Here is a 15,390-nt window from a genome sequence, read left to right as displayed (position 1 = left end):
TTTAGGCCGATCATCTTTGTGCGACTCGAGGAGGGAGAAAAAGGGGTCTGTGCACAGCATGCTGTGCACGTAGCTTTTCTGTATTTGGTAGAGGTTCTCATTCCAGGTAATAATTGTGGTTCGCTTTCTAGTTTATCTTTTCCATTCGGGCTATATGCTTGAATTGTGGATTTACAGTGATTTGAGGAAAATGAAATGAATGAAAATTGTCTCTTTTTCTATTCTTTTCTTTTCATTTCTCCTTCCTAAATTGCTCAACGAATCCAAAATCTAAACACTGACAGAGTTCCTACTACATCGCTAAAGTGATTCCTGGAAATTGGGATACAATTCCTGATAAAGATGCGGCCATGAATCCTTTGAGATTCAATGCTAACCGTGAAAGAAAGCCCAAACCGACATTGCGTGGTGTCCTCTTGCATTGGCTTAATTTTGCTCTGATTTGCCTTGGGTCATTGCAAAAACACAAGGAAAAGAATAAGGATATTAAGCCACGTAAATTGAAGTTATGTTTTCGTCGTCGCTAATAGCCTGTGGGATGTTCAACTGGCTTTGGAAAAACCAATTTGGCCGAGTTTGGATCAAGGGTTTTTGAAGGGATTTGTTACGGAACGAAAGGGGCAACAAATATTGGTTACATAGTGTAGACGTCCATCTCTCAGGTTTCTTTCGTTGGTTTCTAGTTTACAAATTCTCCGTGAGCATTTCGACCATCACACTGGACTAATGCTATACAAACAGAGCTATACAGAATTTGTGTGCAATTGGGAAAAATTGTTACTAGCAATGCGTTGAATGAGAAGTTTCTACAAAACAAAAGAACAGACCAGTTAAGTCTTCCGACTAACCTTGCGACGATCAATAATTTAGGCCAATTCAGAATTTAGACCAGTTGCAGCAAAAATGAGCTTCAGAATATGCTTGTCTGTCGAAGTAGTTTATTTTTCCACTAGTACATGGAATAATGAGGTTGTGAATGCCAAATTAGTTTCAACCAATAATTCATTGACTGAGAATTGTCTATCAAATTGCTGAACTAAATTAAAATGCCCTCTAATGATTCTAGAAAAGCCAATTGGTATAATACACTTCAAAACAAAAAAATATTTTATGCATGCAAACATGACGTAATATCATAGAGTTGTCCAGTCTGAATGCTACGTAAAGAAAACACAAATGATAGAACCCTAGGATGTAGAAGACCATAACACGAGTGATTCAACATCTTTAGATTCCTTATCCACTTTAGGTGGTACTTCATTAGGGGCTTTACCTAAAATCCATCTGCATAGAAGAGCCCCTCTATCCTATTGTTATTATGCCGGCACCTTAGTGTGTCCAAGCTGCATAAATACCTCTGCAAGAATATTGTTTCACTTCATGATTGTCATTAGTCAGTTAACAAGAATATTGTTTCATAAGGCTCACTATATTTTGCTGGGCGACGATAGGTTGCTCCCAACAATACAAGCTGTGAGGATTCCATTTTTATTATGAGAAGATGTTTCTGAAAGGACTCGTCGCTGATTTTCCAATCCCTCTCCCCCCCAAGCATAGACTTCTTACAATCTTTCATCCTTCTTGTGGACACCACTGCAGCGACAAGGTCCTAATCTATGGGTTCAGAATGTTGGTTACTGCGCCTCTTTCAGCCATGGCCTGGGTCTCTTCTAACTGGATCTCTACTATTCTATTCCATGGAATGTCCTCCTCTGTCTACTGTCATACAAATACTTTTTCCACCTCACAAAGCCAAGTGGATCCTTTGCAATAGCGAGGTTCTCTTACAACCCTTCATCATTGATCCATTCATAAGTCACCAATAATCACCACAAGAGCATAAACCTCCTTCAAAATGATGAAATCGGTTTGAATCACGAACAATAATCTCTCTAACCTCGATCGATGATATTAACTTGATAACTGTGTGACAGTCACCACACACTCGAAGATTCTTCACAATCTGGATTGGAGTACCAGAATGCGTGGCAATCAGTCCAAATGCAATGGCGAGCCTCTCACTGTGTTGAGAAAGTATAGCTTCTTTGTGCTCCTCTTCAACATCATGCAACACATAATTGGTATCCGGAAGGTATCCTGCATCCTTCAATCGGATACCTAACTCTTCAAGTTTTAAATATATCTGATCTGATAAGGGATGTGAATGATCACCGGCCAAGAATGAATAGGTCTTGTTCTTCACCTCAATCCAGCTGTACCCAGCTTCTTTTTTCACTTTCCTCTCGTCCATTAATTTCCTCACTTTGGCTCTTTCTTTCCAATTTCCTGCTGCTGCATACACATTTGATAACAGGACGTATGCAGCTGAGTCTAGTGGCTGCAGTGAAATCAGGTTTTCTGCAGCTAGTTTCCCTAAATCTACATTTAGGTGAACACGGCAAGCTGCCAAAAGAGTACGCCAAATAGTTGCACCAGCAGGAAACAGCATCGTGTTTATGAGATCCATGGCTTTTCCAAGCATTCCAGCTCGACTATAGAGATCAACCATACAAGAGTAGTGCTCCATGGTAGGATTGATGAAATGATCTTTGACCATCATGTTGAAGTATCTTTCACCTTCTACAACTAGTCCCGCATGAGTGCACGCAGAAATCACACCAATGAAGGTTACACCATCCATTTCCATTTTTCTGAATCGCATTTCCTCAAACACCTTAAGAGCCTTCTTCCCATAGCCATGTTGTGCATATCCTGATATCATCGAGTTCCATGAAACTAAGTCTCTCTCACGTTGCCTTTTGAAAACTTCATTTGCACTCACAATGTTTCCTCTCTTGGCATACATGGTAACAAGAGCACTACTTACGCATAAAGCATTGTTATATCCTGATTTAATTGAGCTTGCATGAAATTGTTTCCCCTGCTCCGCTGCAGCAACAGGACTAGCGCATGCATTCACGACACTACAGAAGGTAAACTCGTTTGGCCTAACACCATCCTTTGCCAACTGGAGGAAAACTTTAACGGCTCCCTCGGTGTCTCCTAATTGGGCATACCCTCCTAGCATTGCAGACCATGCCACAATGTCCTTCTCTTCTATTAGTACAAAAACTTTTCCAGCTTCACTGGTATGACCTATCTTAATGTAAGCATCCAAAAGTGCAGTGCCTACTGAAGGTGATTTCTCATAATTTGTTTTGATCACTTGTGCATGTATCTGGAAGAGAGACGTTGTCGGGTGAGCAGTAAGGGCAGTTGAATAAGTGAAGTGATTTGGCCTAACACCCTCTCTCCTCATTTGGCAGAAAAGATTTACAGCTTGCTCCACTCCACCATTTTGCAAGTAGCCACTTATCATAGCTGTCCACGACACCACATTCCAAACCCCACCCATAGTATAGAACAATCTCAATGCATCATCCATTTCACTGGACTTGCTATAGACAACCATTAGTGCTGTCCTAGTAGTGAGATCACTATCAAACCCGTCCTTTACAACCCGAGAATGGAGCTGTCTTGCAAATCCCAGTTCTTTGAGGGTAGCACATAACTTAAGAATTGAACCAAAAATCATTTGTGTTAGCTTTACACCTGCAAGTCTCATCTGATAGAACACTTGAAGAGCTTCCATGTCAAGACCATTTGACACAAAACCTGCAATCATGCCATTCCAGGAAACTGCATCCCTGTTCTCCGTGCTATCAAACACAGCTCTGGCATCTCGGACCATCCCTGACTTTGAATACATATTAATCAACGAATTACTCACGAACGTAGTTGCTTCAAACCCATTTTTTATAACCATACAATGGACTTGAATTCCCTTCTCGACTGCACCATCTTCTGTCAATGCTCCAAGGACAGTTGCAAAGGTTAACGGGTTAGGCTTGATTCCCTCTGCTTGCATACGGAAGAACGTTTCTATTGCCTGATCAACCAATCCGTTCCGTGAATAACCTGAAAGCAACGATGTCCAGGACACCACATTCTTCTCCGGCATCTCATTAAAAATCTTCTCCCCGTCAACAACATTCGCGGTTTTCATATACAGGTCAGCCAGAGAAGTGCCAACACTAACATCCTCTACGAACCCGGATTTAATACAACGGCAATGTACTTGTCTACCAACATTCTGATCAAATAGGCAACCACAAACCTTTAAAATACAAGAAAGGCTAGACCCATCAAATGGAAAAGCTAAACTATGGTTGCGAACGAAGAGTTTTAGCGCGTCAACGTTGAGATTATTGCGGGAGTACTCGAAGAGCAAGTGGTTGTTGTCAGAAAGGATTCTCTGGGGTATTTCATCGAACAGGTGGTGTGATTGGGAAAAACTTGCACCTAAGGAAAGAATTTCAGGTTTGAGTGCAGCAGCTTGAGATTGATTGAAAGTTTTGGAGTGAAATGAGACTTGGGTTTGTTGGAAAGACTTTACAGTTCGGTAGATTTCAGTAATAGAGAATTTTCTAACAGGTCCAAGAACCATACTGCTTTTTTGAAAACAAACTGATTGGGATTGGAAGTTTAAAACACCGTTATCTGGGTATTGGGTGGGTCGGGTTACCTACATCTGTTGGTGCCATGAAACTTTTTTCTTCTTTTTTTATTATATCAGGCTTTTCGCTTGAAAAGAATTTTTTTATGATCAAATCCAAATCATGTCGTATATGAGCAAGCTTTGTAAGATCCCGTCGAATAAGTGAAATAGATAAATGTTTCTCTATTTCACTTATTTAATTTAAGATTCAAAAAATTATTATGTACCCAATCTATGTTTCACTTATTGCTCCCAGCATTGATTACAATTAACGAGTGGTTGGAGCAATTTTCAGTGGTTTTGTAGGGGTGTCAAATGGGCGTGTGGTGCCAAGTTTTGTGTCAAACGTACTTTATAATGTGCTTAGTTTGACCCATTTATTAGTCGTGTCGTGCTGTGCCGACCCATTTTAAAATATGCTCAACTGGCTTGGCCCATGGGCACACCTAACTCCGTGTCGTGATGTGCCATGTCTGTGCCAATTGAACTTTTTTAAATTGGGCATTGTGACGACTAATATTTTTACAAAAAAAATTGAAATGTTTATATAATGGATGAAAAACAGTATATCAAATAGTAACTAAACTAGAACAATAAAATTGATTGGGATAAGATTATCCTAAAACCAAATACCTCATGGAGTTTATACTCACCAGAATAACACAGTAGAATCACCTACTGCTAGTGAGATGGCATTTAGTCTTAATAATAATAATAGGGGCTGAACTTAGGAAGGATATTAATGCAGAATTTCAACTCCCAAAATATCAAGAGTTTATGAGTTGGTATTTCGCTAAATATAATGCCAATCAATTAAAAAATAGGAATTTTATGATTTCCTTGAAAGTCAACAAAAAATTATACCTTTCACCCAATGGTTTTATGGAAGGTATTGGCTTGAATGTGATAGATCCATAAATGTTATACAGGATTATCATAGGAATTGGAGGTTTATGACGGGGACTGTGATTCGCGCAGTTCATCCTCCAACTATACCTTTGTCTATTGAGGGCAATTCTGAGTCTGATCAACCTTTGGAAACTGCTGCTTTTGTCAGACCTACAAGCACAGATCCAAATGGTAAAGTTTATAAGCAGAATAATCATACTAATGCTTGTCTTAATACCATTGGAGACCAATTGGTCAGAATGGAAGAGCAGATAGCTCAAACTAGAGAAGAAATTAGACTAATAAACCCTAAGACCGGAAACAAGGAGGATGAGATTTCACCATCTAATATCCGGCCACCATTACCAATAACTGGGTTTAATCTCACAAACCCTAATAAAAATTCTGATTTACTTAAAGAATTACAAACGAGATTTAACAGATTAACCCTTAATGCTATCTCTGATGACCATGACCAGGAGATGTCTTCTCAGGATGTGGTAAAATTAGAAAATTCCTTTCTCCAGTCTCAACATGAGACTATTAATAAAATTCAATATCTCAAAAATTTTCCTTATAGTGGAGCTGATAGGTATTATTATCCTAGACCTACTCCACAAGATATGCTTTATGAAGAATTTGGTTTTCAAAAACAGATGTCTTATAGTGGCAGGACTATCTATGAATGGAACATAGATGGTATGACTGAATATCAAATTTTTTGTGCTGCACATCAAATGATGATGTATAGCACAATTTGTACTAATAATAAAAATGAGGATAAGGAAGTCGTCGGTTGGATCACAGTTGGATTCACTGGTATGCTTAAAGGTTGGTGAGATAATATTTTAACCACAGACCAAAGACAAAAAATTTTGAATGCAGTTAAAACAACTGAGACTGGCACAATAAAGCAAGATGCAGTTTACACTCTTGTCCAGTCAATTATTTTACATTTTGTTGGTCATTGGGATAACCAACGAGAAAGAAGTAGAGAGCTACTTCAAAATTTAAAATGTCCAACGTTAACTCATTTTCGTTGGTATAAAGATGTGTTTCTTGCTAAGGTTATGCAAAGAATTGATGCTAATAGTGAGCATTGAAAGTCAAAATTTGTTGATGATTTGCCTTATTTCTTTGCGGAGAAAATTAGGAAGAAATTGCGTGACCAAAATAATGGTCTATCTATTGATTATAATAGATATACTTATGGCCAGCTTATAGCCATAATTATCCAGGAAGGTTTGACTTTGTGTAATGACATAAAGTTGCATAATCAATTGAAAAAGCAGAACCTAACCAGTAAGCAGGAGTTAGGGCAATTTTGTGACCAATTTGGTTATGATCTTCCCCAGTATTCTAAACCTCATAAGAATAAGAGTAGTAATAAGACTACTCGAAAGTATTCTAAGAGAAAATATGGGAAAAAGAAACATAAGGATAGGAATGAGCCATCAAGCTCAAAAAATCCTAAGAATACTGCTAGAAAGCAGAAAAATGAGAGAAAAAAGAAGGTCTCTGCCAAATGTTTTAAATGTGGCAGAATAGATCATTATGCCAATAAATGCAAGACCAAAAAGAAATTAGAAGAATTTCAATTAGATGAAGGGTTAAAGCAGACCCTTTACAAACTTTTAATTGATTCTAGTGATTCTGATTCAGAAGATCAAATTAATGATCTCTCTGAAAATGAAGATACCTCTTCCACTTCAGAAGAGGAAGAAATCACTAATGATTGCAATTGTAATGGTAATGAATGTTCGACTTCTGATGATTATTGGAAGGCAATAGTAGAAATGAATGGTCTCAGTGTGAATGTTTTAACTGAGAAACAGCAGGGTCTCTTAGAGGTTATTGATCAAATTAATGATCCCTAACTCAAGATGAGGGTAATTGAAACTTGTATATCTTCAATGAAAGAAGAGAGGAAGAAAGACCCCAGCTTCCTAATGAAAATTATAATTTAAAAATTATTCTTGATCGATTAGAACAGGTGGATAATTTTAAACCTGTTACAATTCCTGATCTAAAGAGTGAAATTAATATTCTGAAGGCCGAGATTCGGTCATTGAAGACTTTTCAGAGCAAAGCTGCTCAAGAATTTTATGATATGAAGACAAGATTAGTTGTCTTAGAAAATAGAGGCGAATCAAGCAAAGTAGATGATTTGGCCTATTTAAATTCTATTAACAAAGTGGTTTACCAAAAATGGCATATTAAGGTTAATTTGGTAATCCATAAGGAATACACTATCAACAATATTATTGCTTTGGTTGATAGTGGTGCGGATATGAATTGCATTCAAGAAGGGATTGTTCCAACCCAATACTTTGAAAAAACTTCTCAAAGCCTCACTAATGCCAGTGGAGAAAAAATGATGATTAAATACAAACTCAATAATGTTTACATTTGTAATAAGAGAGTTTGTTTAGAAACAACATTTCTATGTATTAGGAATCTTCAACAGTAGTTAATCCTTGGAACTCCTTTTTTATCAATGTTGCTTCCCATGAAGACCAGCACGGCTGGAATAACTGGTCAGATAGGTGATCATGAGATATTTTTTGAATTCGTCTCTCCACCTGTTTACAAAGAAATTAATGATATAATGAGAAAAATTTCTCATAAAGATAAACAAATAAATTTTCTTAAAAAGGAAATTCAAATAATGAATACTGAAGAGGTTTTACAAAAACCCTTTTTAAAAGAGAAAATTTCTCAAATAGAAGAGAATTTTAAAAAAGAAATTTGTAGTGATATCCCAAATGCTTTTTGGGATAGAAAACAGCATGTTTCATTACCTTATGAGAAGGATTTTAATGAAAAAAGAATTCCTACAAAGGCTAGACCTTCTCAAATGAAACAAGAATATTTGAAATTATGTCAAAATGAAATTGATAGTCTATTTCAAAAACAATTAATTAGAAAAAGCTATTCTCCTTGAAGTTGCACAGCTTTTTACGTTAATAAAAATGCTGAAAAGGAACGAAATGTTCCTAGATTGATTATTAATTATAAATCATTAAATGCACACGTAAATATCAAAAGTGCAATGGGTACACCTGTTGTGTACCCCATTTGTACACTGCCTATGTGGCACTGGCAACTGACCCAAGTAAAGGCCCCACCTCCTCTTCTATTGCAGTTCAAAATTTCACCCAAAAATTGCCCGGAAATTTCACCCCCCAACTTTACCAACTCAAACCCAGTTTAGCCCTGACTTTTACTCCTTCCTTGATCCCATTTGCACCTGCCCACCGTCGATGCCGGTGAGACCACCACCATCGATGCCAGCGACCTCCACAACCACCATTGACGTCGGGAACCACAATCTGCGACTCCCATCTCTCAATCTGCAAAATCTAGTTTTGTTTTTTTGATTTGGACAACAAAAGTTCTGTGTATGACATTAATCTTCTCTAATTTGGCAATAAAGTGGCCATGTTGGTTTCTTCTGCAACTTGCAGAAAAGCTACTCTTATAAAAAAGATGATGGAAAGCCGCAAATCCGTGGATTTTTAACTTTAAATTGACATATTAAGCTCCGGTTTGTCTTCAATGCCCTCAATTTGGACGCCGGCATGTCCTCGGCGGATCTAACCATCGCCGTGACGGAGATCAACAAGGACGGCGACGGCACCATTGACCTCCGGACCACGAATTCGTTAACTTCCATTGCCCGAACGCGTCCACCCACGGCGCCGGCAACGTCTGAATGTATAGATGATTGTGGATAAAACTAGAGTTGGTATAACTTGGGATTTGATTCAGATTCATAACTTAATCATTCTTGGCCTCAATCCATTCAAAAACTAAATTTTTTCCCAAGCGAAGGAAATTGAGCATCTCTTTGGGTTTTTATTGACGAGATCGAGTTTATCCAAGGCCATCAAAGATCCAAGTTTGGGTGTGTAAATGATTCAACAGTAGAATGATCGACTGAGTTTCATCATTCGCGGTCCTGTGACAATAACCAAAAGGATGGAACAAGGGTGACCATTGCCATTGCTCTGTTTCTTGGCTTAAGAACAGGGTAATTTCATATAGGTTATGTCATAAATGGGAGTTCGGGGAGCAGAGATGGGGTCGTCACTGGTGGTCCATGGTTTTCGAAGAGATGAGGTCGTTACTGGTGGTCGTAAATCGTTTTTGGGTTTGGGGCAAAATTTGGGTCTACTTTTCTCCGATTTTCCGGCCACTTGTGGGTGAATTTTGAAATGAAAATATTGGGGTGGCTTGATTGTGGTCGCCGGCGTCAATGGTGGTGGTGGCGGTGGTTGCCGGCATCAATGGTGGTGGTGTCGCCGGCGTCGACAGTGGGCAGTGCAATTTCCGGGTAATTTTTGATAAAGTGGGTTTGAGTTGGTAAAGTTGGGGGTGAAATTTCCGGGTAATTTTTGGTGAAATTTTGAATTGCAAGAGAGGAGGAGGTGGGGCCCTTTACTTGGTTCAATTGCCAGTGCCACGTAGGCAGTGTACAAATGGTGTACACAAGTGGCGTACCCATAACACTATTGCGTAAATATATAAGTAAGAATTACATCTCTATAGTTTGAGTACATCCTAATTAGGTTAGTACCTACTCAATTATCAGTCATTTGTAATTCTTAAACCTTAAGCACAAAGACTGTACATACATAGTGTCCATCTACTTTTGTAGTAATTAATTATTTAAACCTTTGAATTTCTACTCGTGTCGCGCCGTTCCTCTATCATGTGCCCTAAAACAACAGTCCAACCTGGCCCACTATAGGGATTGTGCTTTTGCTGCGTCATGCCACTCTTACATATGTTGTGCTCATGTCGTGTTTGTGTCGGTCCGACACATTTGACACCTCTAGACTGGTTTTCGGGGCACCGACATGCAATGCACCAGTACCCGTCTACACCATGTAATCAAAATTTACACACTTGATTTTGATTTGCACATGAATGCGGAACACAAAATAAAAATGAGAAGGCTCCGTTTGGCTAAATAAGCCTATTGGTTTATTTTTTTTGTCCTTATTCAAATATTTTTCGTATTTGTTGCTTTTTGGTCAATTCTTTTGAATTATTGCATCGTCGTGACGAGAGAAATCTAAAAAGTAATAAACTATTATTGAAATCCATTTTTTTTAATAAAGACGAAAAAATTGGCTTATTTTTGTTGTTATTCAAAAAAATTAGGTTTCGATCGTAAGTTTTTACTTTTTAGATTCATCTCATCATGACGATGCAATAATTTTCAAAAAATTAACAAATACAAAAAATATTTGAATAAAAACAAAAAAAAAAAAACCTAATTGACTTATTTAGCCGAATGGGGTGGAATATACATATCATTGATGGTACCTAAGAGCAACCAATAAGCTTTTGATAATGTGGAGTCGAAAATCTAATCCGTCGCGTGACATGTAAACCAGTCGCTTGTGGCAAATCTTTCGGCTCACCAGTCATTTTTATTTGTTTAATTAGTTTTCTTTAATTTATCATTTTGAAGAGTATTTTTTTAATATTTTATTTCTGTATCAAAGTTAGGCTCCGTTCCGGAAACTTTCTTAAAAAATAAGTACTTATTTTGCCACTTCTTATTCAAAAGGGAAAATTTCACTTAGGCACCCGACCTTTCACACAAATCACACATAAATGCCTGACCTTTCTTAAATTTCATATAAACACCTGAGCTTTCTAAAAACTCATCAATTCAACACCTGACCTTTTTTAAATTGCATACAAACACTTGATCTTTCTAAAAACTCATCAATTCAACACCTGACCTTTCTTAAATTGCATATAAACACCTGATCTTTCTAAAAACTCATCAATTCAACACCTGACGTCACCGCTTCGTCTAAAACCAAACGGAAAAAAAGTTAAGTGCTCCAATTTTTTATTTGTTTGAACATGTGCGAAGATCTTATTTTTCTGATCATTTTATCCTAAAGAATCATAATTAATTTTTGACTCTAAAGTTCTCGTTAGTCAGCCCTAAGAAAGTCGTAGGATCAAATATTTCTTAGGGCTAATTAATGAGAGCCTTAGAATCAAAAATTAATTATGATTCTTTAAGATAAAATTATTAGAAAAATAAGATATTCATACCGGTTTAAATGGATTGAAAATTAGAGCACTTAACTTTTTAACCTTATTTTTTAATATATAAACGATCTATACATGGTTGAAAAATTAATTGCTCCAATTTTTAATTCGTTTGAACCGATGTGAAGATCTTATTTCTCTGATCATTTTATTCTAAAGGGTAATAATTGATTTTTGACTCTAAGGCTTTCGTTAGTTAGCCCTAAGAGATATTTGATTCTACGACTTTCTTAGGGTTGACTAACGAGAGCTTTAGAGTCAAAAATTAACTAGTATGATTTTTTAGGATAAAATGATCAGAGAAATAAGATTTTTGCACTGGTTTAAGCGGATTGAAAATTGAAGTACCTCATTTTTTAACCATATTTTTTAATATATAAACGGTCTATACATAGTTAAAAAATTAATTACTCCAATTTTCAATCCGTTTAAATCAGTACGAAGATTTTATTTTTCTGATAATTTATCCTAAAGAATCATAATTAATTTTTGACTCTAAGGCTCTCGTTAGTTAGCCCTAAGAGGTATTTTATTCTACGATTTTTTTAGGGCTGACTAACGAGAGTTTTAGAGTCAAAAATTAATTATGATTTTTTAGGATAAAATGATTAGAAAAATAAGATCTTAGCACTGGTTCAAACAAATAAAAAATTGGAGTACTTAACTTTTTTTCCATTTTGTTTTAGATGGAGGAGTGACGGCAGGTGTTGAATTGATGAATTTTTAGAAAGCTCAGGTGTTTATATGAAATTTAAGAAAGACCAGATGTTGAATTAATGAGTTTTTAGAAAGCTCAGGTGTTTATATGAAGTTTAAGAAAGGTCAGGTGTTTATGTGCGATTTGTGTGAAAGGTCAGGTGCCTACGTGAAATTTTCCCCATTCAAAAATAAAAAAGGCTATTCCACAAAACCCAAATAAAAAGTTCCTTCCATATTTTCAAACTCAAAAATAATGTAAATGAAAAAAAAAATCAATTTTTTGCACTGTATTAAAGATCTCAATGAGATCTATCAAACAAGATCCATAGTGGTAGGAAAATTATTTGCGTAAACACATGATTTTTGAGTTTGAAGTTGCCTTATACAAAAAATAAGACTGTTGCTATGATAATGGGCGCCGGCGGAGGGAAATCGTACTGGCAGCCGCGCTGGGCCGTCTCCGGCCACCGGACGGCCGATCCGAGCCGTCCAAAAATTCTAAAAAAAAAACCCGAGGGGGCGTACACGGGAATCAACGACATCCGAGGTGTGTAGAGTGCTTGATCCGAGCACCCCTTTTTCGTGTATATATGTTCAAGCACCCTACACGGAAAATGGGTGCTCAGATCAAGCACCTTACACACCTCGGATGCCGTTGATTCTCACAATGACCCCCTTTTTTTTTTATAGAATTTTTGGACGGTTTGGATCGGTCGTCCGGTGGCCGGAGACGGCCCAGCGCGGCCACCGGTACGATTTCCCTCCCCGGCTGGTCGGTACCTATACAAATTCTTCCAAAATAATTATCACCCTTTTTATTTTCCGGAACAAACCTTCTTATTACACAAAAAATAAGTTCTTATTTTATTTCCGGAACGGAGCCTTAGTCGGCTAGCGAAGTAAATTACTGCAAAGAATATCGATGCTAGTCTATTCGTCAAATTCCTAACCAATACACAACACTATTGGGCCCAAGATTTGTGAAGTGTTGACGTAAAAAATAAACGAGAAAATAGATGAACAAGCTAATGACATCATCACAAATGTATATATATTTTTTCTTTTCCCAACTATTCCTTAACCTCATGAGGGGAATTTGTAATGCAAAATTAAAGTCCAAGGAAGATAGTGGAATTTCTCTTGTAATTCCGTAATTCCTCCCATAGTTTTCGTGTTACTATACCAAAAGAGTGCTGCTATATGTATCGACCCGAAATGTAGGAGAAATTGTACCGAAGGCTGCGCTGGGCTGTCTCCGACCACCGAACGGTCGATCCGAGCCATCCAAAAATTCTAAAAAACAACAACAAGGGGCCTTATGCGGGAATCAACGGCATCTGATGTGTGTAGAGTACTTGATCTAAACTCTTTTTTTCGTGTTTAGATCAAGCACTCTACACACATCAGATGCCGTTGATTCCCGCGCGGGGCCCCTCTTTTTTTTTTTTAAACACTCTTTTTTTTCGTGTTTAGATCAAACACTCTACACACATCGGATGCCGTTGATTCCCGCGTGGGGCCCCTCATTTTTTTTAATAATAGATCAAGCACTCTACACACATTGAATGTTGTTGATTCCTGCGTAAGGCTCCTCGTATTTTTTTTAAGAATTTTTCGAAGGCTCGGATCGGCCGTCCGGTGGCCGGAGACGGTCTGGCGTGGCCGTCGGTATGATTTCCCTACGTTTTTGGTCGGTACATATAGGATTTTCGATACCAAAAACCTACCCCAAGTCGTGCATTATTTTGGAACACACATATAAAATATAATTTCCCAAAAATTAATGAGAGAAACTTATTTACAGAAAATGTGCAATCTTACTCGTCCGTTTTGACAATTAACAATTTAAATATATATTTTAATCTTTGACCAATAATAAATTTCTTTTACCGTTAATAATTTATTTTTAATTTGAATTATTTAAAATACTTTTGAACTGTCGAAATTAGCCAAGTAAACTTCATATACAGAACCTTCTTAAATAAAATTTTTTCAAAATTAAACTACTCCTACTATTGGAAAAGGAGTACGTGATACTACAAGCCCTAACATTTTAAAGGCCCACGCATGTTTGTAGTGCGAGTGCTGCTCTAAAGTACATAGCATCTCCGACTCACTTTCCGGCTAACCCTAATCTCCCTGTGTTTGGTTAGTACTTTTGGATTCAACGACTGGGTTCTTCTTCTTTTCCTTCTTCTTTATTTTTACTTTTACAGTCTTTTGCATCTAAATAGACCCACAACATCTTCTAATTCTGCCAGTGATGTGACCTTTTGAAAAAGAAAGTTGTTTAAATATTCTTGCTCAGTATTACCCCCAACCCACCACTCCCCAGTGCTTTCTCGTAGCCTAATCAAGAAGGGTTTTTACGCTAAGCCTCAGAATTAGGGTTCCTTTAGTTCTTTACCCATCTGGGTTTTTTTTCCTAATGACCGCATACGGCGTTTATGGGGTTCCACAGGTTCACATTTGCAGATCCTTTTAGTGGGTTTTAGAGATTCAAAGTGGTTTAAGCCTGTGTTGGGTGTCGGAAACAAGAAGTTAAAATGATTGCAGAGAAGCCAAGTTGGGTTAGGCATGAGGGTATGCAGATTTTCTCGATTGATATTCAACCTGGTTGGCTTAGGTTCGCAACTGGTGGTGGTGATCACAAGGTTGGTGCTTCTTTACCTTTTGACCTATTATAGGGCCTTAGTTTGTTTGAATTATGTGTTGTTTGGTGGTCAAGAATTGATACCTCAAGTTGAAATTTTTAGCAGCTGCACAGTGCACTCCACCAATGACGAGTAGAATTTCCCTTGTTTTGTTGTACGGTCTTCAATTGTAATTGAATGTTAACGTTTCCATTGACATGGGTATATGTGCTTGATTGTCAATATTGTTTCCCACCAAAGAAGTTCATTGGGTTTCTATGCTGCTCAAAAACTCTACAAATACTTAATGGGAATACGATTCAAGATTCAAAATTTCACTAATGATGGCTTGATGAATACGCTATCATCGAAACCGGTTTAAGCTGGGAGAATCCTTCGGCCCCTGTGTGAGGCATAGGAGCCGACTCACTTACGGTTGAGAGCTTGAACTGATTTCTAGTGCTTAGTGGAGCTCTTACCTTATTGTCTGTGCTTCAAACCCAAATTTGCTGTTAAATTTAGAATAAAAGGAACAATGCTTTAAGGGACTGTAGAACACTAATTAATTTCATGTGGACTTTTGCAGAATAT

General features: G+C 37.5%; 2 protein-coding genes across 3 annotated transcripts in view; one reads left to right on the top strand and one right to left on the bottom strand.

The window, feature by feature from the left end:
* Positions 1 to 1,083: 1,083 nt before the first annotated feature.
* LOC131312618 (pentatricopeptide repeat-containing protein At2g27610) lies at positions 1,084 to 4,534 on the bottom strand. The gene has a single exon (XM_058340505.1). It carries the CDS (start codon positions 4,445 to 4,447, stop codon positions 1,817 to 1,819), a length of 2,631 nt encoding a protein of 876 aa, XP_058196488.1. The 5' UTR covers positions 4,448 to 4,534; the 3' UTR covers positions 1,084 to 1,816.
* Positions 4,535 to 14,190: 9,656 nt separating this feature from the next.
* Positions 14,191 to 15,390, top strand: part of LOC131312617 (protein HIRA) — a 14,539-nt gene continuing 13,339 nt past the window's right edge. Inside the window, exons 1-2 of one of the 2 annotated variants that reach the window (XM_058340502.1) lie at positions 14,191 to 14,314; positions 14,628 to 14,820. In XM_058340502.1, coding sequence (XP_058196485.1) covers positions 14,713 to 14,820 — 108 coding nt within the window. In that variant the 5' untranslated portion in view covers positions 14,191 to 14,314; positions 14,628 to 14,712. Of the gene's footprint in view, positions 14,821 to 15,390 lie in introns of both variants that reach the window. The other variant, XM_058340501.1, reaches the window with a different exon arrangement.

The sequence above is a fragment of the Rhododendron vialii genome, chromosome 13a, assembly GCF_030253575.1.
Source record: "Rhododendron vialii isolate Sample 1 chromosome 13a, ASM3025357v1".
Classification (NCBI taxonomy): domain Eukaryota; kingdom Viridiplantae; phylum Streptophyta; class Magnoliopsida; order Ericales; family Ericaceae; genus Rhododendron; species Rhododendron vialii.
This window is presented reverse-complemented; position numbering and strand designations above follow the sequence as displayed.